General features: G+C 39.9%; 2 protein-coding genes across 6 annotated transcripts in view; one reads left to right on the top strand and one right to left on the bottom strand.

Annotated features, from left to right (window-relative positions):
- On the bottom strand, positions 1 to 24156 carry FAM228B (family with sequence similarity 228 member B). 3 transcript variants are annotated; one of them, XR_006703747.1, is made up of 9 exons: positions 22795 to 23858; positions 20281 to 20349; positions 17580 to 17771; positions 16877 to 16957; positions 12372 to 12459; positions 12121 to 12277; positions 5705 to 5812; positions 2793 to 2938; positions 1 to 292 (listed from the first exon to the last, which is right to left on the bottom strand). XR_006703747.1 is itself a non-coding variant. In XM_045447577.1 (7 exons), exons 2-7 carry the CDS (start codon positions 22891 to 22893, stop codon positions 12117 to 12119), a joined length of 690 nt encoding a protein of 229 aa, XP_045303533.1. In that variant the 5' UTR covers positions 22894 to 22925; positions 24060 to 24156; the 3' UTR covers positions 11258 to 12116. The 3 variants fall into 3 exon arrangements, 2 of the variants coding, with proteins under 2 accessions (XP_045303533.1, XP_045303532.1); XM_045447577.1 differs by lacking the exons at positions 1 to 292; positions 2793 to 2938; positions 5705 to 5812 and adding an exon at positions 24060 to 24156 and having other exon boundaries at positions 11258 to 12277; positions 22795 to 22925; XM_045447576.1 differs by lacking the exons at positions 1 to 292; positions 2793 to 2938; positions 5705 to 5812 and having other exon boundaries at positions 11258 to 12277; positions 22795 to 22925; positions 23735 to 23858.
- The window catches only part of PFN4 (profilin family member 4), a 6876-nt gene continuing 3258 nt past the window's right edge, over positions 24138 to 27755 (top strand). Inside the window, exons 1-3 of one of the 3 annotated variants that reach the window (XM_045447579.1) lie at positions 24138 to 24320; positions 26322 to 26450; positions 27039 to 27176. In XM_045447579.1, the coding sequence (XP_045303535.1) occupies positions 26334 to 26450; positions 27039 to 27176 (255 nt within the window). In that variant the 5' untranslated portion in view covers positions 24138 to 24320; positions 26322 to 26333. Of the gene's footprint in view, positions 24321 to 26019; positions 26451 to 27038; positions 27177 to 27755 lie in introns of those variants that run through there. The other 2 variants (XM_045447578.1, XM_045447580.1) reach the window with 2 other exon arrangements.

The following is a 27755-nucleotide window of genomic DNA, read 5'->3' on the forward strand; positions in this document are numbered from 1 at the left end:
TTAGCCAACTGAGCCACCCAGGTGCCCCAGCTGTCATTATTTTTATTGGATCTTTCAGCCAATATTTAACTTCTGGGAAACATACATTTGTAATAATTATCAATACAAGGTATTGTCATTTCTTAATTATCATACAGACACTGAATTTAAGTGGAGTTTATTGCAGGTGCTTGAGTGCCTTCCTTGGTCCTCAACATGAATGAATCCTGCTGGCAAATGGCTTCTCTGAAGCAGCCTTCTTTTGTGTCTTACCAATCAGGGATCAAGGTGTGTGCTCCTTTGTTGCTAAAACCTTTGGAAGGTGACAGAAAAGAAGAGATATGTGTGATATAGGAATGAGAGGCCAACAAGAGCAGAAAGAGTTCCTCAGCTCAGCTGAACCCTCTGAAGCCTAGTGCAGCCAGAGCCAAGTGATTCATCTCGCAGGCCAGGGCCCCATCCAAACCTGCCTCAGCCTCTCCTCACTCTATCTGGATTCAGAAACTTGCAGAGATTCCAGGACACAACCAACCCTATTATAGGTGGGGTAGATTGCTGACGTGTGCTAGGAGTTGAGGGACCTCCCTGTGGTCCTGCTTTTATATGTCGGGATATCTGGGGTACTAAGTTATACTGGGATTATTATGATTTAGAAAATACTACCTTCCTTTCTTCCCTTTTTTCAAACCTCTGAACCTTGATCCTCCACTTTCACTATCAGCTGACAGATGACCTTCTCACTTCACTGAGAAAATGAGGTAAACAGAAGTGGATGATGTTCTTTCACAAAATTCACCACGCTATATCCATGTACTCTGCCTTCCTTCCTCTTACAAAGGATGGCTTGTCCTGCCCTCCATTTGAGTCCTGGATCCCACCTCTTTACAGGTAAAGGGTGTAGGGAGGATAGGCGAATGGATGAGGGGGACTATTTTAGGTAGAGAAGTCAGATAGGTCTTCTCTGAGAAGGTATTTGTGCAGAGGTCTGAGTGAACTGAGGGAGACATGGAGAGATCTAGGGAAAGAGTGTTCTAGGTGGAAGGACTAGCAGAAGCAAAAACCTGAGATGGGAATGAAGTTGGTATATTAAGAAAACAAAAACAAAGCTGGTGAGGCTGGAGCATAATGACTGTGGAGAGAAGGCAGGTGCCTAATGGTACAGGGACTTAGAGACCATGCTAAGGAATTAGAATAAAATCCAAAGCGTGAAGGGAAAGTCATCCAAAGGTTTACAGTAGGGAAGAAATCTGATCTAACATTTTTTAAATGAATATAGCTTCTTCATGGAGAACTGGTTATACAGGGGCAACAGCAGAAGCAGGAAAATCAGTTAGGAGGCCAGTGCACTAAGCCAGTTAAGATCACAATGGCTTGAGCTGGTGGTAGTAGTGAGGAACTGAAAAGTGAATAAACTGACAGAACTCAGTACCTGTTAGACGTGGGAAGTGAGTAAAGCAAGAAATCAAAGACCACACTTGGATTTTTGTCCTGAGGCATCCTGGTTGGATTATAATCAAGGGGAAATCTGGAGGCAAAGCGAGTTTGGCAGCAAGAGGGGAGCAAATACAATAGTAAAGAATAATCCTTCTGGGGGCTGGTTAAATTCAAGATACTCGTAACCACTACAATATATAAGGAGGGTTCATAAGGTATCAGTATAAAGCAACTTACTTTTTTTCCTCGCTGTCTATTTAAGCCTGTTCTGTTGATGTAGTTCTCCTGCCCTGCTTTACCTGTTTTATTTTCCTCATTGCACTTATTACCAGCTCACATATTACACACTTACTGGTTTATTGTCTGGCTCCCCCATCAAATGTAAGTTCCTAAGGATCAGAGATTTATCTCTTGTTTACCACTATGCCCCTCAAAGATTGCCTGGCTCAGAGTAGGTGCCTGTTATATTTTGAGGAAGCAAAGCAAGCAAGCACGGGGGAGGATACTAAAACATGACAGTAAAAGGAGTTAAACTACAAAATAAAGTTTTACTAAAACTTCTATGAGTGAGTAAAAATAAAAGTAGCTCCCTTATCTTCTGGGGGTGGGAGTAAGGAACTGGAGAGACAGAGAAGAAGATGGAAAGACTGTATATTCAGACTAACACACCATTCCCATACTGATTTCTAACCAGGAGATGAGGAGGGTGGGCTGTGACTTCTCCTCCAAATCCACTCCTAAAACAGGCTCTACTCCAGAGCCTTGTACATAGGGTAGAGAAGAAAACTGAAGGAGAAAAGTGGCAAGTAGACCTAGACCTGGAAGCAGTAGACTACGCTAGACCAGTCACATGGTCACCAAGTTTAATTGTAGTCACCTTAGGATGAGAAATCTGTGTTCTGTGAACACCTACATTTGTATACATTTTACATTTGGGGGCTTTTACTTTACTCCTTAAATTTTACCACATTGAATTTAGTACATGGTTCTTTTGATAATTTTCTGCCTGTTTTGGTTGAGTTAAGGGAAACAAAATTTAGGGCCTGGCTTGAGTGTGATAAGTGGTAAATAGTAGAGATCCTAGAGATGGTGGGGAGACAGAAGGGCAAAAATTCACAAGAAAGTAGGAAAATCTGATAGCCCACCCACCAGAGGGCATATCCATTGTGAAACTCTCAGGGAAATTCTCTCCATTCCCTCTGAATGCTTCTCAGTTTCTTCTACTCTCTCCCTTGCCTTGTTTGGGAGTAAAGGGGTACAGTCCCCTGCCTCCTCTCCTCCTGCAGGCCTGTCATACAGAGAAGCTCCCAGCTACTCAGACTTTGGCATCAGCAATTGCTACATTGTGAATGGCAAAACAGGACCATCCCAGCACTCACCGCATCCTGGTCCTCATCCCTTTCTACTTCTTGGCTGAGGGCCATGGAAGAAAAGTGCCCTTCAGAGTTGACCTCTTTGGGACTTGGTTTCTTTTCTCTCATGAAAACATAGAGGCTCTTTTTCCAGAAAGGATGATCCTTTGTTTCTGCAGGAAGGAACCAGAAAGAATTATCTTAAATAGCAACTCAATTGCAGCGTTTAATATTTTAATTTGAAGTTGATGAGTTCTAACGTTTATTTATTTCTGATAGAACACAAAGGGGGGGAGGAGAAGAGAGAGAGGGAGACACAGAATCTAAAGCAGGCTCCAGGCTCTGAGTGGTCAGCACAGGGCCTGATGCTGGGCTCAAACCCACAGACCATGAGATCATGACCTGAGCTGAAGTCGGTCGCCTAACCGACTGAGCCACCCAGGCGCCCCTGAAGTTGGTAAGTTCTATTTGAATCTACACATTTTTATGAAAAACAAACCCAAATAAATAGCATTACCTTACTCTAATAATAGTTTCATTTGAAATCTCTTTGCTGCTTAATCAAACAGCTGAGTGAGGCTCTTTCAGGGTCAATGACCCCCTCAAAGAGCTGTCCACTGTGTCTTCCCAAGGAAGGTCTAACTTGCCAAAAACAAATATGCCTCCCCCCACTCCCCAATGCCATAATTGGGATATCTCCCTAATTCACAGACCAGAATCTAATCTTCCACCTCCTTTTTCCAAGGGGAACTCATAGACTTAAGTAGTCTAAAATATCGGCCCCAGGTACTCCAACTTGCAATATTCTCCTTCAGATCTGGGTCCCGCTCTGCTAGAAGAGATATTTGAGGACAAAACCCCTCCTTTTACATTATATATAGAAATTAAATAGGATTTAAATGTTCACTATCCTAAAACCTGACCCAAACAGGTATGTATGAGACTGTGGCAGTTAGGGATTATACAGAAACTTACTCTATTGAAACCGAGTATACAAGAGTGTTTCTGACACATTCCATTTTAAGGCCTTTAGCTACCAAGTGAATAAGGCTTAGCGTCAATACTTTCTATTATTCCTTAATTTCAGCTCCCATTCAAAAGGCAGCCAATAATTAAACCACACCTCTAGAACGATGGCCAGCTCCATCTCTAAAGTCATAGGTTTCTACAGTTAGTCATTCTCTCTGCTGCCCATGCCAGCATCAAACATCTCTAAAAGCCCTGTGCCTTCTGCCATACTGCATTTATTTATCAAATTCTGAGCCTATTCAGAAAAAGGAAAGAATACTGCAGCTTACTTTGGGGCTTTTTAGGGACAGAGAATTGTACACCAACATCCTAAAGAATATTACACAAGCTCATTTTTCTTCTGCTTTGCTAGGGCTTTTTTGTTTTGTTTTGTTCTGTTCTGTTTGAGAGAGAGAGAGAGAGAGAGAGAGAGACCATGTGCAAGCACACTTGTGTAAGCGGGGGAAGGGCAGAGAGAAGAAGAAAATCTTACGCAGGCTCCACGCTCAATGTAGAGCCTGGCACAGGGCTCAATCCCACAACCCTGGGATCATGACCTGAGCCAAAATCAAGAGTCAGACACAACCAATTAGGCTACCCAGGCACTCCAGGTTCTTGTTTTATTATCATCAACAGTTTTACTGAGGTGTAACTTACACATCATAAAATTCATTCATTTTAAGTGATTCAAATCAATGATTTTTAGTATATTTACAGAGTTGTGCAACCATCACCATAATCTAATTTTGGAACATTTCTATCAGTCTAAAAACCTCATGCTCATTTATAGTCACTCTCCATTTCCCAACCCTAGCCCTAGCTCAACAACAATCTACTTCCTGTCTCTATAGATCTGCCTTTCCGAACATTTCATATAAATACAAGCATACGATATGTGCTCTTTTGTGATTGTCCTCTTCCACTGAGTATAATAGTTTTGAAGTTCATCCATTTAGTAACATGTATCAGCACTTCTTTCCTTTTAACCACCAAATACTCCATGTATAGATATACCACATTTTTCTTATCCATCTACCAGCTGATGAATACTTGGGTTATTTCCACTTCTTGGCTATTGTGAATTCATGTATAAGTCTTTATGGACATATGTTTTCATTTCTCCTGGGTAGGAGCTGAATTGCTTAATGTTTCACATTTTGAGAAACTGCCAAACTATTTTCCAAAGTGACTGGACCATTTCACATTTCCTGCAGCAACATCTGAGGGTTCTCATTAGTTTTAATCAGATAGTTAAACACATTATGTAACTATATAGAGAGATCTCTTACTTTAATTCCATAACTAGTTAATTGAGATGATTCCCTCAGTCACACACACAAGAGTAAGGACCACCACTCTGCTTATAACATCTCTTCACTCCGACTATACCTACTATCCAACAAAAGTAGTCCAAAATTCCATTTTTACGGCTCCAACTCCAATGAAATATCCTAACTTTTAATTTTAACAATTTATTTTCTGTCTGTGCTTGTTATTTCTGAATGTATCAGCAGTTTGTGGGGTTGTTTGTTTTGAGAGAGAGAGAGAGCATGTGCACGTGCAAGTGGGGTAGGGGCAGAGAGAGAGGGGAGAGAGAATCTGAAGCAGACGCCATGCTGTCAACACAGAGCCCGATGTGGGACTTGAACTCGTGAACTGTGAGATCATGACCTCAGCCGAAATCCAGAGTCAGATGCTTAACCAACTAAGCCACCCAGGTGCCCCAGCAGTTTGTTCTTTAAGACCAGAAGAAGTTGAGGAAAGTTGCCACCTCACCCAGACACAGAGGTGGGAGATGCCTGATGTCACACTACAAGAGCCTGGTGTATGCCTCAGCACTGCTCCAAGAACTTGAAAGGATGGTGGGAGTGGAAACACAGCCAGGCATCTTTAATGAAAAAAACAGTAAAGCCATGGAATGCCAGACTTACTTGTAAATGAGTGCTTTTCCTGCTTCTTGAGATTCCAGGGGATGAGGAGCTCTTGCCACGGGTTTCAAATCAAAATTACCATTGTTAAAATTCACTTTCACTTTTAACCTTTAACAAGATAACATGTGTGAGGATGTTTTGAAGGATATTTTGAAAACGAAACAGTGATCTTAAAGAGTTTTGTTTATATACTCCTTAAAAGAAGTTTGAAACACCACACACCACCTTGCACATTTTAAAACTGACACACCTAGGGGCACCTGGGTGGTTCAGTCGGTTAAGCGTCCGACTTTGGCTCAGGTCACGATCTCACAGTTCGTGAGTTCGAGCCCCGCGTCGGGCTGTGTGCTGACAGCTCAGAGCCTGGAGCCTGCTTCCCATTCTGTGTCTCCCTCTCTCTCTGCCCCTTCCCTGCTCATGCTGTGTCTCTCTCTGTCTCAAAAATAAATAAACATTGAAAAAAAATTAAAAAAAAAAACCTGACACCCCTAAAATTTTTCACTGTAAGTTTAAGTAACTTTGTTTCTGATTTCTCTTGTAACTCTTGTTTCAAACAGATTTGGGATAAGATGAGTGTTGTTGGTCTTGCTATGAAACTTCAAGGATATAATTTGATAAAATGGATTTTAACCAACATATTAATAAAGCACACCAAATCTGAAAGTAATCACATAAAACTGTTAGATGAGCATTATAGCCAATGTACTTTGAAAATTTTATCAGTTCCACAAAACATTCCAGTTATACTCATAAGAAGTATCACTAAATTATAGGACTTTATTCCAAATTCAGAGCAACCCAACACAGACCAAGTACCCTGATTCTAAGGCAAGTCTTTAAATCTATCGATCATCAATCAACTAATTAAAGTAAAATAAAATATACATGACAGGGAAATACAGAAAGACCTATGGGTTGAATTTCCTTGCTTCATCATTAAAGGAATTCTCTTTAAAGACAGTATTTTTAGGGGCGCCTGGGTGGCTCAGTTGGTTAAGTGGCCGGCTTCGGCTCAGGTCATGATCTTGCGGTCCGTGAGTTCGAGCCCCGCGTCGGGCTCTGTGCTGACAGCTCAGAGCCTGGAGCCTGTTTCAGATTCTGTGTCTCCCTCTCTCTGACCCTCCCCCGTTCATGCTCTGTCTCTCTCTGTCTCAAAAATAAACGTTAAAAAAAAATTTTTTTTGTAATAAAAAAACAAAAAAAAACAAATAAAGACAGTATTTTTATTTATCCCTTTATTTGGCATCCTGGAATTTTTTATACCCAGGTTGAAAGGTATGAATTTCTTTTAAAAAGTGAGTTAAGATGTGATGTGAATGCAGGCTTATTCCCAGGCAGATCAATTTTTAAAAAGAGTACATATAGACTTCAGAAATCAGGAAAATTGAGTTCCTTAAAACTATTTGTGAATACCTCAGAAAGTCTATAGAAACCCGCACTGTCTATGCCAGTTTGAAATTCACAGCTTAGAGGGAATCCACTCATTCTTTGAGACATCACTATCTCACAAGAGATATTAAAGGGGAAAAAAAAGTCATCTTAACACACACACACAGTAGAGGCCAGAAATGTGGGAAGCTGGGTCCATCTATAGTGGTGGGCAGCAAGAGCAAGTAGAACACACCTGAAGGCAGATGCCAATAACAGAGTTGACTTGATACTAAGCCATGTACCAGCTATAATGTGAGGACACCAAACTTGAGACTGTCACACTAAGCATAGACCTTTGAAGGGAGCTTAAGTGGGCCCAGGTTAATGGTATCCTAGCTACAAGCAGAGGCAGAAACAGAAACAAATCTTCCCCTAGACTGGGCCAATAGGATACCCAAAGTTCAAATCATGTCATTAAATCATAAATAAAATTCACTAAGCAAAGCATACAAGAAAATAAACCATTATAATTGAGAATTAGCAGAGAAAACAATAGATTTAGCTTCTTCAAGGAATACAGAATTTGGAATTATCAAATGTAGAATATAGTATATACCAATGTATTTTAAAGAAAGAAATGATCCAATCACCAATATAAGAAAACAGTTAAGAGTCTATCAGAAATGAAGAAGCATATTGGCAGGAGGAAATTTAAGAAATTTAAATGCTAATATTGAGCACAGTGAGGAAAGAATTAGTAAACTGGAAAACATATTCAAAACATATTCCATTCTAAGAAGATGGAAAATATGAAAGACAAATTAAAAGATATTAAGATATAAAAAGGTCTAATATATGTCTGAATCCAGAAGCAAAAGGGAAAGAATAAAGAAAAAACAATGAGATCATTGCTGTGAATTTTCCTGACTGATGAAAAACATGAATACAGAGATCCAGAAAGCACAATATATACCAGTAGGTCAAATAAAAAGAAATCCGTACCTAGACACCTGTAGCAAGAGTGCCGAACACTAAAGACAAAGATTTTATAAGCAGCCACGGAGAAAGGACAAAAACCAGAATGACAGCAGACTTCTCATAAACAATAGAAACCAAAAGCAAGAGAATTATATCTTTAGAGCATTCAGATCAAATAAGTTATCAACCTACAATGCAAACTGTCTTTAAAGAATGAGAATAAAATAAAGATATATAAGGTACACTAAAATTGAATATTAAAAGCTGAATTTCAGGGCAAAAATGTCTCCACTATTACAGTATAAAATGGAAGACAGGGAGGCCCTGGGCATCTCAAGTCAGTTAAGCAACCGACTTTTGGTTTCAGCTCAGGTGAGGAACTCATGGTTTGTGAGTTCAAGTCCGTGTTGGGTTCTGCACTGACAGTGTGGAGCCTGCTTGGGATTCTCTCTCTCTCTCTCCCTTTCTCTCTGCCCTTCCCCTGCTCGCTCTGTTTCTCTCTCAAAATAAATAAATGAACTTAATAAATAAATAAATAAAATGGAAGACAGAATGGCAACCCTCCTCTATGGAGGAGTCCCTCCTCTATACAGAGGTCTCCCATATTGATTTTCCTACAGATATGTCTGTTAAGTCTTGGATTCACCCAAACTAGACATCATTTTTTTTAATTAATATAACTATATAAGACAAACATTGAATGACTTCAGTCCCAAGAAACTGATGCTCCTCTTCATTATTTTATTTCTATCCAAGATTCCACTGTTATATTTTCTACTAGGCTGGGTTAAGTGTCCTTCCTCTGTGCTTCCATAATAACCTGTGCATATCAGTATTATCACATTTGCCACATTGTAATGGAATTATCTATTTTAAATGGTTATCTTCTCTAAGTTATTTAAAGCAATTACAACTCAACGCATGATACTTTGATTGAATTAATTTGATATAGGAGTTGAACTGTGTCCCCCAGAAAAGATATACTCAAATCCTAAACTCTCATCTCTGTGAATGTGATCTTGTTTGGAAATAAGGTCTTTGTAGATGTAATCAAGTTAAAATGAGGTCATGATGGATTAGGGGGGGCTCTAATCCAGTGTCAGATGTTATAAGAGGGAAACTGGATGCAGACACAGAGGGAAGACCATATGACCATGGAGGCAGACATTAGAGTGTTAAGGCTGTATGTAAACCAACTAAAAAGATTGCCAGCACCCACCAGCAGCTAGAAAAGAGGCAAGGAAGGAGCCTCCTCTAGAGCCTTCATAGAGGGAATGGCCCTGCTGACATCTTGATTTTATACTTCCAGCCTCCAGAACTATGAGAGAATAAATTTCTGTTGTTTTAAGCCACACAGCGTGTAGCACTTTGTTACAAATGCCTTAGAAGACTAATATATAAGATAAATCTCAGGGCGCCTGGGTGGCACAGTCGGTTAAGCGTCCGACTTCAGCCAGGTCACGATCTCGCGGTCTGTGAGTTCGAGCCCCGCGTCGGGCTCTGGGCTGATGGCTCAGAGCCTGGAGCCTGTTTCCGATTCTGTGTCTCCCTCTCTCTCTGCCCCTCCCCCGTTCATGCTCAGTCTCTCTCTGTCCCAAAAATAAATAAACGTTGAAAAAAAAAAAAAAAAAGATAAATCTCAAATCTGAATTCCTCTCTTTTTTCCCTGGCCTTCCAAATCTGGCCAACAAAATACAGAATTCCTTTGTTTCATCACATCAGTCTCTTCATTTCAATTCCTTTTGCCACATCCTGAGGCCTTTATCAACAGAAGATAGATCCTTATAAAACCTCAACAATCTCCAGCTTCTTGTCCTATCTTATCTCCAATCTATCATATACATCATATGCCAGATTAAAGTTTCCAGGATTTCATGCTGTCCTCAATGACTCCCCAATCCCTACATGATAAAATCCCAATTTTAAGCTGGTATTGAAGGCTTTTCACAAAATGACTCCAACCTAGTTTCACAGACTTAACCAGTGACTGGTCATATACTCATTCACTTCACAGATAAGCAGACAGTTGCAAACTGTGTGATAAGTGAAAAAATACATGTATGTCAACTGGTGGGACAAAAGAGGGCCTGGACCAGACTGCCTAGTATAAGGAGGTGAACTGGAAATATTTCACAGAGGAAGTGTTAAAGTAGCATTTAACAAAGTCTTGGGAACAGTGTTTTCCTCAAAAAAAGAATGGGCACAGAGCAGAACACCAGAGAAAGGCACCATCAGTGGCAAAGAAGTATAGGAAGAGATCAAGAGCTTCAGGTAAACAAGCGCAATGCCCTACCCCCTTCCTTGGATCCTTCCCTACTATAAAGCAAAAGCCTTAAGCTGCTGGAAAGAGGCAAGTAATTCTTCCCACCCCCCTCCAGAACAACAAGCAAAGATACACTGCTTCTGGGAGAGAAAAGCAAAACCTGCCTGCCTATGGAGGAGGAATAAGAGGGGTACACCCAGGAGCAAGGCAAGGATCCACTGCTACTAGGATAAGGACAGAAGCAAAAACCCTCTGTCCCAGGAGGAGGGACAAGAAACAGCTTTCAGTCCAGAATCCTATACCTATACCAAGCAGAGATCTGCTACTATTGGCAGAGGGGCAGGAAACTATTACCCAAGAACAACCACACAAGGTAGTTTGACTGCCACAGAGAGAAGGGGAAGAAACTCTAAGAACATGCTGCTCCTGAGGCCCAACCACATAGAACATGCCTAAAACTGAGGCAGGACAAGAAAACAGAAAAATTCCTCTGCTGCCACTATGAGCCTAGCAATAAGCAACAAGCAATAGCAGTGTACTTCTGGGGATGAAGCAAGAACACAGAGAGACTCACCCCACACCTCTCACACACACCTCTGTGATGCAAGCTTGCAGAGATAGCCAAAAAATGAAGAGGGAGCAGGAACACTTCAGAAGACCCTTCTGGCCTACCAGCCCCCACCCTAAGCGCAAGGTAACAGCAGCCCACCACTAGAGGTATTTGAAGCCTAAGGTGCGCTAAAGGTAACAATAGCAATAATACCTAAACCCAGCTCAACTTCTGACTAGATAAGCCCAATTCTCCACACTAATGGTTGACAGAAGAAAAAGCATATCCATTTTCTAGACATACTCCGTCTATACTGGTCTACCTCTAATGCCTGGCATTCAATCAAAAATAACAAGACATGCAAAGAAAAAAAAGGCAAGGCACAATAACCTCAAATATCGAGCATTTAATAAAACATTACAAGATATTGGGGAGAGGGGCAAGACAAAATAACCCATTGTCAAGAGTGAAAGCAATCAACAGAACCAGATTGAGAAATGACCCCTCCCCCCTACCATGGGAACTATCAGATAAAGAACTTAAAATAACTATGATTAATATGTTAAAGCATCTAGTAGAAAGGTGAACATGTATAAACAGATGGCAAATTTCAGGAGAAATTAAAACTATTTTTTAAAAATCAAATGGAAAAGTTAGAAATAAAAATCACAACAGAGACCAAGGATTCCTCAGCTGATCAACAAATGAGGCACGGCTGAGGAAAGGCTCAGTGAACCTAAAGATAGGTGGGTAGAAAAAAAAAAAAAAAAAAAGATGGGTTAATAGACATTGTCCAACTGAAATACAATTAGGAAAAAAAATTTTTTTAACACAAAAAACAAACTAAGAACTATGGAGCTATGAGACAATATCAAATGGTGTAACATACATACAAGGAGTCTCAGAAGGAAAAGAAAAACAAAAAATGGGGCATAAGAAATATTTCAAGTGATAATGGCCTCAAATTTTCCAAATAATGAAAGATGTCAAACCACAGATACAAGAATTTCAAAGAACCCTAAGTAGGATAAATAGAAAGAAAGGAAAATAAAGACGACATAACCTAGTTAATGAAAAGCAAAGAGAAAATCTTGAAAGTGCCCAAGAGAAAAGGAACATCACAAAGAGGAACAAAGAATTATGGATTCCTCATTGAAAAATGAAATTTAAAAAAATCATAATTATGACAAAATTTATACCACTGTCTCCAGTTTTCAAATTCCAAGAGGTTCAATAATTTCTATTAACCATTACCTGCTCCTTTTACAAAATTCACTTTCTATGTAGGTTGTAGGCAGCATAAGCCATTTATTTGGAGTCATAAAGTGCCTTGAATTAGAAATTCTTGGAAACCTGGAATGCAGTTTGGCCTTCTCAACCTCTTTAAATTCTTTCATTGTACATATTTTGCCTGTAGGAAGATTAGTAACCTAAATCAGCACCCTTAAATGCAACTCCCATTGCTTCTGGGTTATGAAATCACGTAACAATTAGGCACTAAGTACCAGTCTCACACTGAAGAAGAGTTCTTTTATCATCATCTTTGTCATATTGTGCCTTTTTCAAAGGATCACGAAATGGTGGAATGGTAACCTACAAGAAAAGCAAGTGTTTAAGGGCAGGACTGCGTCTTTTTCAGTGTATCCTAATCATCTGTGTATGACTCCTAAGCCTGAAAAAATCAAGAATATAGTATCTACAAACTACTTCAGTTTATCCATTTACAAAGAGATGGGGGCACTCCAATACATCTCTTTGAAAGGCCCACCAGTCATGGTTAGCTGTTGTGTTAATGGTTTTTTCAGATTATTGTGGATATTCTTCTTAGACACTATACCCAAATTCAATAAGTTGTAGTTTCTTAAAGGTTATGACATGGAATGTGAAACTATGTCAATAAATTATTCAACCTCAGTTACATAAAAACCCATTGGTCTATCTTGAGCTTTGAATGGATCTTTTATCCATGTCATGGATTATTCGGAAGAAATTATATCACTGAGTTACATGAGATCTTCCAAATTGTCAATACATTTCATTATGCTATAATCACAGTCATTAACATCATTATCAATCTCATCAGAAAATTCTAAGAGTAACAGAAAGCTGTAACACTCATGATGCTGAATATTTTTCCAAAATTCAGTTTTTTGCTTGAAAGCTCACATTTTATCATTGGCAACAAACACTGTCAGTTAATTTTCTTGAAGTGACTTCATTACTTTTCCAAAAAATGTCTGCCAAATATCCAACACTTAATAACTACAATTTATAAATCATTCCTTAAAAAAGAAAATGTACCATGAAAAAAAAATCAACCAGTATAGTTGACAATTCAAGCAATCATGCTGCATTTCAGTAGGCAGAAGTACTGTTTCCATATTTACCATATTTAAAAAGATGTGTACTTAGATGTGAGCAAGATTTAATAAAATTAATAATTTTTAGTGTTTGATCAAGGACATCCTTAAGTGAAATTGCAATTTTTTAAATGTGAGTACATGGCAATGAAGAATAATGACTGGTATGATTTGGTGACACTGATTTAAGTTGTTCTAAGTACCAACAGCTTTACCCACCATTGCTTTTGCACAATCAGAGTCAATGTCAACACTATAAAAAAGGTAAATAATATTTGGCACTATTATGAAAACAATTGGCCTAATAGGTCCCTTAAAAGGGTTTCAGGGCTCTCAAAGATCTATGTACCTCACTCTGAGAACTGCTGTTATAACCTCAAAGTGTTCCACTTAAGAGGTCACCTATCAGGTTCATTTATAAAAGCAGAATGGCTGGGAATGCAAGCTGGTGCAGCCACTCTGGAAAACAGTATTGAGTTTCCTCAAAAAACGAAAAATAGAACTACCCTACTACCCAGAAATTGCACTACTAGGCATTTATCCAAGGGATACAGGTGTGCTGTTTTGAAGGGACACATGCACCTCCATGTTTATAGCAGCACTATCAACAATAGCCAAAGTATGGAAAGAGCCCAAATGTCCATCAATGGATGAATGGATAAAGATGTGGTGCGTATACACACAGACACACAGACACACACACACACAGACACACACACACACAATGAAGTATTACTCAGCAATCAAAAAGAATGAAATCTTGCTATTTGCAACTATGTGGATGGAACTGGAGGGTATTATGCTAAGTGAAATTAATCAGAGAAAGACAAAAATCATACGACTTCACTCATATGAGGACTTTAAGAGACAAAACAGATGAACATAAGGGAAGGGAAACAAAAATAATATAAAAACAGGGAGGGGGACAAAACAGAAGAGACTCATAAATATGGACAACAAACTGACGGTTACAGGAGGGGTTGTGGGAGGGGGGATGGGCTAAATGGGTAAGGGGCACTAAGGAATCTACTCCTGAAATCATTGTTGCACTATATACTAATTTGGATGTAAATTTAAAAAAATTTTTTTTAATTTTAAAAATTAAAAAAAGAAAAAAAAAGAAAAGCAGAATGGCAAAAGAACTTGAATTTTGATACCAAAAAGATATAGTTTCAAATCCCAATTCTGTCCCTTAACTAGTTATTATACTAGTTAGTAAACTAAGGCTCTAACTTTAAACTCTCAGTTTAACTCCTACCTATTAAAATAGGGACAATGGCACATGCACACACCCCAATTTGGCAAAAAACAAAAAACAAAAATCTGCTTTGCCTGCAAATGCCAACAGTTTAAAATGTCTATGACTCAGGTGCCTGGGTGGTTCAGTTGGTTAGATATTCGATTCTTGATTTGGCTCAGCTCAGGATCTCACGGTTTGTGAGTTCAAGCCCCACATCAGGTTTGCACTGACAATGTGGAGCCCGCTTGGGTTTCTCTGTCTTCTCTCTTTCTGCCCCTCTCCCACTCATTCTCTCTCAAAAATAAACATTTAAAATAATAAAATGTCAATGACTCAAGGATTTTAATTTTGTTTAATAATATCCACTATTAGCAGGCTGCCTGGGTGGCTCAGGTGGTTAAATGTCCTATTTCAGCCCAGGTCATGATCTCGCAGTTCATGAGTTCAAGTCCCACACCAGGCTCTGCACTGGTTATGAGAAGCCTGCTTGGGATATTCTCTCTCTCTCTCTCTCTCTCTCTCTCCCTCTCCCTCTCTCTGCCCCTTCCCCACTTGTGCTTTCTCTCTCTCACAATAAATAAACTTAAAAAAAAGAAAGAATATCCACTATTAGCAAAAGTGTGGGAAAATGGACTCTGGTAGGGGTATAAATTTATACAACTATTCTGGAGGATGATTTGGCAATATGAATCAAAATCATGCATAACCTTTAACTTAGCAATTCTACTTCTAGCAAGTTACCCTAAGGAAAAAATTAAACAGTTACAGGGAAGTTCATCATGTCATTTATAACAATAATATGTCCAAAACAATCTAAATGTTCAAAACAGGGAATATGTTTTTAAAAAATGGTGGTATAGCAAGATACCATATATGGTTAGAAACACCATATATGTTCTGCTATTTACAGCTGTGTGATTGTGAAAAGTAACTTAACCAGTCTGTGTCTCACTTGCCTCATCTGCAAATTACTTCATGTGGGAGTAGTAAAGATGGGGGAAAAAAAAAGTCCTAACATTTGGTTAAGCCCTCAGTGTAAGTTAGCAGTTATTAATAGAATACTATGCAATGATTAAAATTATGTATTTACATTTATTGACAAAGAAAGAGCAAATCATAAAACTATTGAGAAAAAAAAGGGGAGCATCTGGGTGGTTCAGTCAGTTGAGCAACCAACTCTTAATTTTGGCTGGGGTCATGGGACTGAGTCCCGTGTCAGACTCCACACTGAACATACAGCGTGCTTGAGATTGTCTCTCCCTCTGCCCCTCTCCCCTACTCATGCTATAGTTCTCTCTTGAAATTTTAATGTTTACTTATTTTTGAGAGAGAGAGAGACAGACAAAGCATGAGTGGGGGAGGGGCAGAGAGAGAGGGAGACAGAATCTGAAGCAGGCTCCAGGCTCTGAGCTGCCAGCAGAGAGCCTAACGCAGGGCTTGAACCCACTAACCTTGAAATGACCTGAGCCGAAGTTGGACGCTTAATGACTGAACCACCCAGTCGTCCCAATCTTTCTCTCTTTAAAACACACACACACACGCACACACACACACACACAAAACTATTGAGGAAAAAAATGCAGGGTATGAACCTAATGTGTGTTACTCCATTTTTGTAAAATAAATCTATTTTACAAAGAAACCTTGGATATCCAAAATGATATACAGGGAAGTGTTAATGAGTTCATTCTGGGTAATGGAATTGTGAGTGGTTTAAGTATCAATTCTGTTCATTTATCATGAAAATGTATTACATTTGTAACAAACTTTTTAGAGTCTTTGAAAATTTTAAATGTTACCTATCATCCGAGTATTATATGATATTTTCAACTTTTATTGAAGTTTAATTTACTTTGGACTTTGTTGTTTTTTGATTTGGGTTTTTTTAGTTTATTTATTTTGAAAGAGAGCATGAGTGAGTGGGTAAGGGGCAGAGAGAGAGGGAGAAAGAATCCCAAGCAGTTTCCGCACCGTCAGCACAGAGCTTGATGCAGGTTCAATCTCACCAACTGCGAGATCATGACCTGAGCCAAAGTCAAGAGTCACCAAGGCACCCCTGGACTTCGGGGTTTTTTATTCCTAAAATATGGAGATGGGTAACAATTCTTAAGATGTTACTGTATTCTGAGGCACCTAGGTGGCTCAGTCAGTTGAGCCTCCAACTTCAGCTCAGGTCATGATCTCACAGGTCAGTTCATGGGTTTGAGCCCCACATCAGGCTTGCTGCTGTTAGTACAGAGCCTGCTTTTGATCCTCTGTCCCCCTCTCTCTGCCCTTCCCCCACTCACGCTCTCTCAAAAAAAAAAAAGATGCTACTGCATTCCTGGGGAATCACTAAAGGACTACCCATACATTAGGGCTGCTCAAAAAAACCAACCACATAATATCAAAAATTAGAAGTCTATCGTACCTTCAGAAAATTCGGGTCCTCTTTGTTCATATAAAAAGGATCATACTCTTTCGGATCATAATGCTCCATAAATGCATTTCCCTACAGGAAGGAAATAAAACTACACATAACAAGAGGTACACAACTTTGAGCATAACAGGAGTCAAGAGTCAAACACACAATTCCATTCTTCTGCTTCAAAACGGCATTAATGACAAATACAAAAGGGAAGGGAAGGCCAAATTTGAAGTTAAACTTAAGGTAGCCAAGTAATAAATATTATAGTGATAGAAGGGATCTACTTAAAATTTGTTATAATTAACAATGAATGTTGGAACACTAACAGATTTGGGAAATTGTTTTTAAATGTTTAGTAGTCAACATCTCAGATCTCTTTAGAAATGCCAAAACAGAAATATCTTATAGTTTTGTAAATAACTGTGTTCTAGAACTATACCTATCTATTGAACCTAGAGGCCAAATTTAATTGGTATACAAAAATATTACATGAGAAAAGCAAAGAATAATAACTCTAATATACACATTTAAATCCAGACCTAACCTTCTTCCCTCCATACTTTCCACATGTCCTAGATTTAGGAATAGTATATGCTCTAACAGAGTAGAGGTTATACATATATACAGTGGAAGAGATAAGCTGTTTGAATGATTATAATCACCATTTTAAACCAACTGAAACAAGTATCAAATGACTTCTTAGTACCTTTTTATTTACATGTTTTAAAAAACCATCTAATTCTTCTTGTCTCCTTTTTTTAATATTCTTATGTGAACAAACTTTTTCTATAATTTTCTTCTGGAGAGGATCTGCCACGTGGTCAGTCCATCTTTTATATAACCTCTCTTTTCTTCTTGCATTTAAGAAGTCATGATGTTGTAAATACTTATCTAGTTCCTATTAAACAATGACAGAAAAGGCAATTATCCTAAAGTTATTTTGTACTAAAATTTAAACTTCATTTATATTCCTAAGAATAACTCACAAAGTCATTCACTGATTTATTTGGCTTCTACTGTGTGATACACACTACACTAGAAATGATGAATATATAGATTAATTAGACAACATGCCTACTCTCCCTAGAGAGATAGACTACAAGACAAATACACAAAATAGGAGGGACAATATAGCAACATGTATGTGTGTGTATATATAATATACACATATGTATACATATATACATATAGGTAATACATATAGATTGTCTGTAATACATATAGATATAACCATGTATCTATAAAAGAACTAAAAACAAAGACTCAGATACTTATATACCAATGTTCGTAACAGCATTATTCACAATAGCCAAAAGATGAAAACAACCCAAGTGTCCATCAGCAGATGAATGTATAAACAAAATGTGGTATATACACAAAATGCAATATTATACAGCCATAAAATGGAATGAAGTTCTGACATAGGCTACAACATGGATGAATCTTGAAGACAATATGCTAAGTGAAATAAGCCAGACACAAAAGGACAAATACTGTGGGATTCCACTTATATGAAATTATCTAGAGTAAACAAATTCATAAAGACAGATGGTAAGCCAGAAGTTACCAGAGGGACCTCTGGGGAGGGAGGAATGGAAAGTCATTACTTAATGCATATACAGTTTTGGCTGGGGTGATGAAAAGTTTTAGAGATAAATAAATGGTGATGGTTTCACAACATCCATCTATTTGGAAATAAATAGTAATGATGATTGCACAACCTGTGAATAATTAATGTCACTGAATTGTACACTTAAAAATGGTTAAGGGGCACCTGGGTGGCTCAGTCAGTTAAGTGTCTGACTCTTGATTTTGGCTCAGGTCATAGATCTCAAGTTCATGAGATCAAGACCTGTGTCAGGCTCCACATTGGGTGTGGAGCCTGCTTAAGATTCTCTTTCCTTCTCCCTCTGCCCCTTCCCCTCAAGTGTGCACTCTCGCTCGCTCTCTCTCTCTCTCTCATAAAAAAAAAAAAAAGGTTTAAAATAGCTAATTTTATATTATATATATTTTACCACAATGGAAAAAAGTGACTAATTTTTTTTTTTATTCCTACAGTGGGACACATTTGGGATGGGCCTTAAAGGAGTTACCTAGGGGGCACCTGGGTGACTCAAGCAGTTGACCATCCAGCTTAGGCTCAGGTCATGATTTCACAGCTCATGAGATCGAGCCCCACATCAGGCTCTGTGCTGACAGCTCAGAGCCTGGAGCCTACTTCAGATTATGTGTCTCCTTCTCTCTCTCTCTGCCCTTCCCCAACTCATGCTCACTTGCTCTCTCTCTCTCTCTCTCTCTCTCTCAAAATATAAGGAGTTATCTAGGAAGAGAAGGTATGAGAGAATGTGGAAGAAGAAAAATCTATTGGGAAAAAAAAGACAAGAGTAAACAGGCAGAAATGTAGCAGAACCTGGATGAAATGGCAAGCAGCCTGTAAATAAAGAAAATGACTGATTTAGGCTATACACTAAACTTTTTTTATCCAAAACTTATCCACCTTTCATCTAGCAAATGAAATCATGTGATTACTACAATCAACCACATGAAATTCAAAATGAAAAAAAAATAAACCAAGAACCCTGAGAGCTTCTCTAACTTATACCCCTTCTTAGATTCAGGTCATAGCACACTTCAACCTTTTTTTTTTTTTAAGTAGGCTTCATGCCCAGAGCAGAGCCTAATGCAGGGCTTGAACTCATGACCCTGAGATCAAGACCTGAGCTGAGATCAAGAGTCCGATGCTTAACCAATTGAACTACCCAGGAGCTCCACACTTTAATCATTCTTAACGAATAGCTCTTTTCCTGTTACCCACTCCAGTGCTCACCACACGTGGACATTCATCTTGTCTTATAATTAAGCCCGTGCTGATACAGTTAAAGCCTTCTTCTACCTATGCATACCTGAGTAATAATTAGTCAGTGAGTCCCAATAACAGCTCTTAAAACTCGTAAGAATACACAGTGACTCCACAGAAGCCCCATTAGATGAAAGAACAAGTGACTAGGGGAAAGCTCTTATATAAAAGTATCTGTGAGGGGCATCTGGGTGGCTTAGTCGATTAAGAATCAGACTCTTGGTTTCAACTCAGGTCATGATCTCACAGTTCATGAGTTCAAGCCTTGCATCTTGTGCTCTAAGCACAGAGCCTGTGTGGGATCCTCTCTCTCTACCTCCCTCTGCCCCTCCCCTGCCCACACTCTCTCAAAATAAATAAATAAACTTAAAAAAAAGTACCTGTGAAAGAATCCCCACAAATAAAAAGATAGGAAGTCAATTAAAACAATCTCAGGTTTCTCTTAAGGTTAATCCTAGGCACTAATGAGTGTTTTCAATTCTATTTTCCATCTAAAAGGGAAAAACAAAATTAATTTTTAATCATGACACATTCTGTAGCCAATTCTTACCTTAATTACATGATTTTCTCTATATAATATTGATTGAATAGCTGCATCAATATCTTCTTTAGCTAATACCTATAATTACAGAATGAAATTTTGAAAATCAAATCTTAAAAAAAAAATCAAATTATTAATACCATCTGGACTCACAGACATCTCCCTGGAAAGTTCTCCATAAATACAATTTTTCTACCTCAAATCATATCATCCAGTACTTTTAAAGAGCATTTGAATCTTTCTGCTATTTGCTATAGCTCATCCAAGGGCAAAAAATAACTCAAATCACAGACATTTTGAATTCCAGCATGGACAAATGACTTGCCCAGAGTCACATGGTAAGCAGAACTCATCTTTTTTTTTCACATTTCATAAAAGGCTTTCACCTTTATGGGTTAAAACACAATCAGGCCTCTATTTGAATTCATTCAATCATTAGTGAATTCTACTTTAATTCATGTAGTCATTATAGCTATCAAATACTAATAATAAATTTGTTTATATACAAGTCATTTTTAGATTTTAAAGCAACACAATCTTCAGGAAATAGTCCATAACATTAATTTTTTCCATTTTTATAACAAATCTTCCACAATTAATATTCGCCAGAAATACAAGAGGTTGTAATTAATGTCATTGAACTGTACACTTAAAAATGGTTAAAAATAGCGAACTTTGATACTATATTTTACCACAATGGAAACATGATTAATTTTTTTTTAATTGCCCAAAGTGACAGACATTTTGGGTGGGCCTTTAAAATCCATTCATAATTACACAAAAAATATTCTCAAATTAACTATCATTGGAAATAGCTGTTTTCAGTTCCACTACTCTTGTTTTCAAAACAGATGAGTAAAATCTGAAAATCCAAGAACCTAACTTCCCAAGGATGGTTAACACCCAAGTAAATTAAGAGTCATGGGAGTTAAGCAACAACTAGAAGCCTAGAAAATCCTGCCTGCAGACAAGAATTTAATCTCAAATGTATCTAACTCCAGATTTACTTTCTTTGTTCTTTCTGCCTCACAGGATTGCTATTCCTGGCAAATCTGTTGTTCTCAAAACCAAGATGGGTACTGAATTAATATTCTAGACAAAAATAGAAAAAACAACAATCTGAAGACACTGGAGACTGACCAAAAACAGGGAGAAACAAGAATGTAGTCAATAATTAGAAAAAGAGACTAACGGCAGTGGATAAATTTTCAGTTTTTATGGACTTTTGTCTAAGAGCAGGCCTCCATCAGAGCTAAAGGAGAGGGCTCAAACTCTGAAACATGAAGTTTTACAAAATTCAAGAATTAGAAGACAGAGTTCAGGGAAACCAGAGTAGCTGGAAAGTCAAAGGAGAAATACCTGAAAGGAGAAAGTAATAGAGCGGATGCCATAAATTTTACAAATTAATTGACCAAATCTCTGGCAGATCCTTGAACTGTGTATGTACAAGGCAGACTCCTTTGGAAAACAGTTTGGCACTTTCATAAAAAGTTAAATTCATTTACCATATGACCCAGTCCTTCTACAACTAGATATGTACCCAAGAGAAATGAAAGTGTATGTCCATAAAAAGACATGTGCATGACTGTTCCTAACAGCTTTATTTGTGACAGCCAAAAAATGCAAACAACCCAAATGTCCATCAGCAGGATGGATAAACTATACAGCATTTAGCAAATAAGTAAATAAAATACTGATACATGCCATAACACAGATGAATCGCAAAATAATTATGCTGAGTAAAAACAGCCAGACAAAAAGCATACTGTAAGATTACATCTGCATAAAATTTTTTAAGGGCAAAATTAACCCAAGTGACAGCAAATCAGTGATTGCCTTGGTTGGGGATAGGCAAAGGAAGTACAGGAGGAGGAAATTTGGGGCATACTGAATACGTTCATTCTCTTAATTGTGGTGGTTTCACATGTGGCTACATGTGTCAAAAATGTTCAAACTGTACACTTCAAATATACGCAGTTTATTGTGTACCAATTATACCTTAATAAAGCTGTTTAGAAAAAAAGAAATTACAATCGTTTTTCAAAATACAACATATATAAATTTAGGTGATGCAGTTTACAAGAGTACTTCAGGAGAGTGGCCCGGTCAGTTGAGCACCGAACTCTCAATTTCCGTTCAGGTCATGATCTCACAGTTCATGAGATGGCACCCCAAGTCCAGCTCAGTGCTGGCAGGACTCAGCCTGCTTGAGAGTCTCTCTCCCCTTCTGTGTCTGCCCCTCCCCCGCTCACGTGAGCTCTCTCTCCCTCAAAAATGGATAAACTTTTTATTTTTTTTAAGAGCGCTTCAGGAGGAACTTATTAACTTTGTTATACAGTAAAGGCCTATAATCAATTACCGATGATTCCACCTTAAGAAACTAGAAAATGAAAATACAAAGTAGAATAAATGGCATAATAAAGGACAGAAATGAAACACAAAACATAGAAAAACTGTTAAGCACAAGCCAGATCTCAATGCAACTACCCAAATATAAACTTCAAAATGCCATACTACTGTTACCTCCATAAGATGAAGTGGCTGTGGTTCCAACCACTCTTTCGAGCTCTTGGGCTTATGAAGCTTGTCAGTTAGCATATCATCACTGTCTAAATTTGTCATTGTGGTCACAAATAACGGAGCTCCTAGAAAAACTAGAAGATTCACTTATTTATTAATGAGGCTTCAGTCCTATTTTCTCTTAATTAACAAGCCTTGGCCACTACGAACAGGTGTGGAACGGATTCTGAATTAATAGCCACCCACACAGAGGCCTTCACCATAGTTTCTGATGATGTCTTCAGACCCAGCCTCTTCTAAGCAGGGGAGGTTCTCTCTGGACTGACCCGCGTCCCCCTGTAATTCCAGGCTTCCCACGTCCTCCTCCAACACAGCCCGTCGGAGCCGGGGTGGCAAGTACCAGCCGGGTCTCTAGGGGTCGCACTGCAGCACTTTCCTGACCGAGGGCCGCCAACCCGGAGAGTTTCAAGTTCTTGGCTACCGAAGCCCACACAAGCAGGGCTGCTTATAGAAGGGAGGGGTTTTCAGACCGTCTCTGCGTGACCTCTAGCTCTAGGACGCCCAAAGCACTCCCCCCAACACATACACACACAAGGACTGTCATCTGAGGGGGAAGCTATCATTAAGGCTTGCTCCCGCTGTAGACCTACAGCACCCACGCCCCCCATCCCTCCCCTCCCACCCCGTCCGCAAGATGCGTGCGTGCTCTGCCCGGCCCGGCAGGAGAGTTGCAGACCACGACAGATACCCCAGCTCCTCCCTCCCCCAAGACTGACTGGGCCCTCGGCTCCCTGCAGCACGCGGGGGCCCGGCCCGACGGCCCACGGCCCAGCAGTCGTCGGCTGCGGAGAGAGAGTGAGCCCGCCCGAGCCTGCGGCCCCCTCAGCTCGGACCCGTCGCCTCGGAATGGCAGAACGTTCGCGTCTAGCGTCTCCCGACGCACCCCCAGCGGACCCTGTGCCGCGACAGACGACGACGAGTCAGAATTCTGCGGGGCTCAGGGCCTGGAGAGCGGCCCCGAAACTCCCGAGCCGCACCCAACTGCGCTCCTCAAGTCCAGTCCGGCGGGTTTGTAACCTGGACACCTGTGGTGCCCGCACTAGTGGGCGGGTCGTGGTTAGAGAGCCAAACCGAAGCCCTTCTCGGTGACGGGCAGCCATCGCAGCCAATAGCGAGGCACATCGCCTTCCCGCCCCGCCCTCCCCCGCGACCGTTGACGGGACGGCTTTGCCTGAGTGTTTGGTTCCTTCTGCCTCCGCCAGGCTCACCATGCTCCCCTGAGTCGTCTGGGCGTCTCCCGGCCAACCGGACTAGACAGTGGTCCTCCTTCCTGGCCTCCAGTCCCACTTCAGGAAACACCCCAGGGATGACCAGGAAGGGGCGCTGCCCTCAGAATTATCCCTTAGAAGGACGAGTGTTTGTGGAGGTTTCCCTTATGAAGACGGGAAATGTCGCTTTAAATGCGTTAAAGGTTTATTCAGTCCCCTGTATCAGAGCCTATAGTTGGCGCTGATGCTGGTCTGCGAGCGGTAAGAGAATGTGAGGACTCAGGATCAGCTGATCTCATTCAGCCTTGCTTAGATCATTGGCTGTGCATCCCGCAGGTGTTTTTCGCTTTGGGGTTTATTTTTATTTTTTTATAGTTTTTTTTTCTCAATATATGAAATTTATTGTCAAATTGGTTTCCATACAACACCCAGTGCTCATCCCAAAAGGTGCCCTCCTCAATACCCATCACCCACCCACCCCTCCCTCCCATCCCCCATCAACACTCAGTTTGTTGTCAGTTTTTAAGAGTCTATTATGCTTTTTTTTTTTAAACTTTTTTTTTTTCAACGTTTATTTATTTTTGGGACAGAGAGAGACAGAGCATGAACGGGGGAGGGGCAGAGAGAGAGGGAGACACAGAATCGGAAACAGGCTCCAGGCTCGGAGCCATCAGCCCAGAGCCCGACGCGGGGCTCGAACTCACAGACCGCGAGATCGTGACCTGGCTGAAGTCGGACGCTTAACCGACTGCGCCACCCAGGCGCCCCAAGAGTCTCTTATGCTTTGGCGCTCTCTCCCACTCTAACCTCTTTTTTTTTTTCTTCCCCTCCCCCATGGGTTTCTGTTAAGTTTCTCAGGATCCACATAAGAGTGAAACCATATGGTATCTGTCTTTCTCTGTATGGCTTATTTCACTTAGCATCACACTCTCCAGTTCCATCCACGTTGCTACAAAGGGCCATATTTCGTTCTTTCTCATTGCCATGTAGTACTCCATTGTGTATATAAACCACAATTTCTTTATCCATTCATCAGTTGATGGACATTTAGGCTGTTTCCATAATTTGGCTATTGTTGAGAGTGCTGCTATAAACATTGGGGTACAAGTGCCCCTATGCATCAGTACTCCTGTATCCCTTGGGTAAATTCCTAGCAGTGCTATTGCTGGGTCATAGGGTAGGTCTATTTTTAATTTTCTGAGGAACCTCCACACTGCTTTCCAGAGCGGCTGCACCAATTTGCATTCCCACCAACAGTGCAAGAGGGTTCCCATTTCTCCACATCCTCTCCAGCATCTATAGTCTCCTGATTTGTTCATTTTGGCCACTCTGACTGGTGTGAGGTGATATCTGAGTGTGGTTTTGATTTGTATTTCCCTGGTAAGGAGCAATGTTGAGCATCTTTTCATGTGCCTGTTGGCCATTCGGATGTCTTCTTTAGAGAAGTGTCTCTTCATGCTTTCTGCCCATTTCTTCACTGGGTTATTTGTTTTTTGGGTGTGGAGTTTGGTGAGCTCTTTATAGATTTTGGATACTAGCCCTTTGTCCGATATGTCATTTGTAAATATCTTTTCCCATTCCGTTGGTTGCCTTTTAGTTTTGTTGGTTGTTTCCTTTGCTGTGCAGAAGCTTTTATCTTCATAAGGTCCCAGTAATTCATTTTTGCTTTTAATTCCCTTGCCTTTGGGGATGTGTCGAGTAAGAGATTGCTACGACTGAGGTCAGAGAGGTCTTTTCCTGCTTTCTCCTCTAGGGTTTTGATGGTTTCCTGTCTCACATTCAGGTCCTTTATCCATTTTGAGTTTATTTTTGTGAATGGTGTGAGAAAGTGGTCTAGTTTCAACCTTCTGCATGTTGCTGTCCAGTTCTCCCAGCACCATTTGTTAAAGAGACTGTCCTTTTTCCATTGGATGTTCTTTCCTGCTTTGTCAAAGATTAATTGGCCATACGTTTGTGGGTCTAGTTCTGGGGTTTCTATTCTATTCCATTGGTCTATGTGTCTGTTTTTGTGCCACGCTTTGGGGTTTATAATCTCAGGTGATTCCTATGTGAACCACTGACATAACTAGAAAATTATGAGCAGTGATTTTCTAAGCTCACTTAATAACCTGCTTTGTGAACTGTGATTTTCTATTATTCTATTTTCCTCTTTGGATATTAGGTAACGGACCACAGTTTTCATGCTGAGACCTGTCCAAAGGGTCTTAGGGAGGTTTGTATTCTCATAGGGTGAATTGTATCAACTGCGGTTCCCTTTTTCAGGGCTGAGGGAGCATGAGCCATTTGCAGAACTTATTGTTAGATACCCTCCTGGGAACAAAGCATGTGGACAGTGCAGCCCTCATCAAACTCCAGGAGCGAAGCTTGAGTGTAGCATCACCAGGATTTAGTGTAAGAAAAAGCCAGTTTGGGCATAAGCATTACAAACTCTTTCTGTAAAGAGCCATAGTAAACATTTTCGGTTTCTGGGCTATATGGCCCATGTCACAAGTACACTACTATGCAGTTTTTTTTTTTTTAACATTTTATTTATTTTTGAGACAGGGAGAGACAAAGCATGAACGGGGGAGGGTCAGAGAGAGAGGGAGACACAGACTGAAACAGGCTCCAGGCTCTGAGCTGTCAGCACAGAGCCCGACGCGGGGCTCAAACTCACGGACCATGAGATCATGACCTGAGCCGAAGTCGGACGCTTAACCGACTGAGCCACCCAGGCGCCCCTACTATGCAGTTTTAATGGGGAAACAAGCAAGGACAGTACATTAAAAAATGGGTGTGACTGTGTTCCAATAAATCTTTATGAACACTGAAATTTGAATTTCATGTAATTTTTACATATCACAAAATATACTATTTGTTTTTTCCAATGACTTAATAATAGAAAAAAACATTCTTAGCTTCCAGGCCTACAAAAACAGGTAGTGGGCCAAATTTGGCCAGCCTGCCATAGTTTGCCCACTCCTAGTCTAACTTCTGCAGGTAATGCCCAGTGATGTCCGAACTCTTGTGAATGGATTCGCCAAGAACCCTTTGCAAACCAGAAGAGAAGGACTGTATTTCAAGGAAAAGGACTACAAATGTGTCCGGGCAGATGACTATTCTCTTTATGCTAAGAATGTGAGTGTTCAAGATTTGAAGACAGCTAGGTAAAAAACCTTAAGAATTTGACTCCCATTTTCTCTGTCCCTACTGATCCCATTTATAAAACAAACTGAGCCCATTACTGCAGTGGCAATGTCTGAGACAGCAGTCTAATGCCAGGAAGGCATAAGTAAAAGAAAGTATGAACAGAGAGCCTAGCTGAGAAATATTCATTCCAGAATCTGTCAACTGAACCTTGCCTAAAGTATTTCCTTTCACTACTCCATACTCTACATCCTCTTTCTTAAAAAAAAGAAAAGAAAAAAGAAAAAGTCAGCATTCATGTGCTTAAAACCTCTCTTGGCTCTCTGTTGCCTGTAAGGAAACAAGGAGATGAAATTCAAATTTATTGGATGCCCTATATTATGGCATAAGCATACTTCATCCGTATTATAAAGTAAGTAGCCTCATTTTTCAGGTGACGAAACTGAGATTTAACGAGGTTAAATAATTCTTCCTTAGTCATGCAGCAGAAAATGGAGGTGCCGGGATTCAAGCCCAAAGCTGTCCAATTCCAAAATGTATAACCTTTTCATTATATCGTTTGTTCTCATT

Source organism: Leopardus geoffroyi, chromosome A3 (assembly GCF_018350155.1).
Source record: "Leopardus geoffroyi isolate Oge1 chromosome A3, O.geoffroyi_Oge1_pat1.0, whole genome shotgun sequence".
NCBI lineage: Eukaryota > Metazoa > Chordata > Mammalia > Carnivora > Felidae > Leopardus > Leopardus geoffroyi.

Coding starts and splice junctions, on each gene's coding strand:
- FAM228B (XM_045447577.1), bottom strand. CDS start 22,893: ATGACAAATTTAGACAGTGATGATATGCTAACTGACAAGCTTCATAAG. Junction 20,350..22,794: donor AGCCACTTCATCTTATGGAG/GTAACAGTAGTA, acceptor CTGTAATTATAG/GTATTAGCTAAAGAAGATAT. Junction 12,460..16,876: donor AGGACCCGAATTTTCTGAAG/GTACGATAGACT, acceptor CTTTTCTTGTAG/GTTACCATTCCACCATTTCG.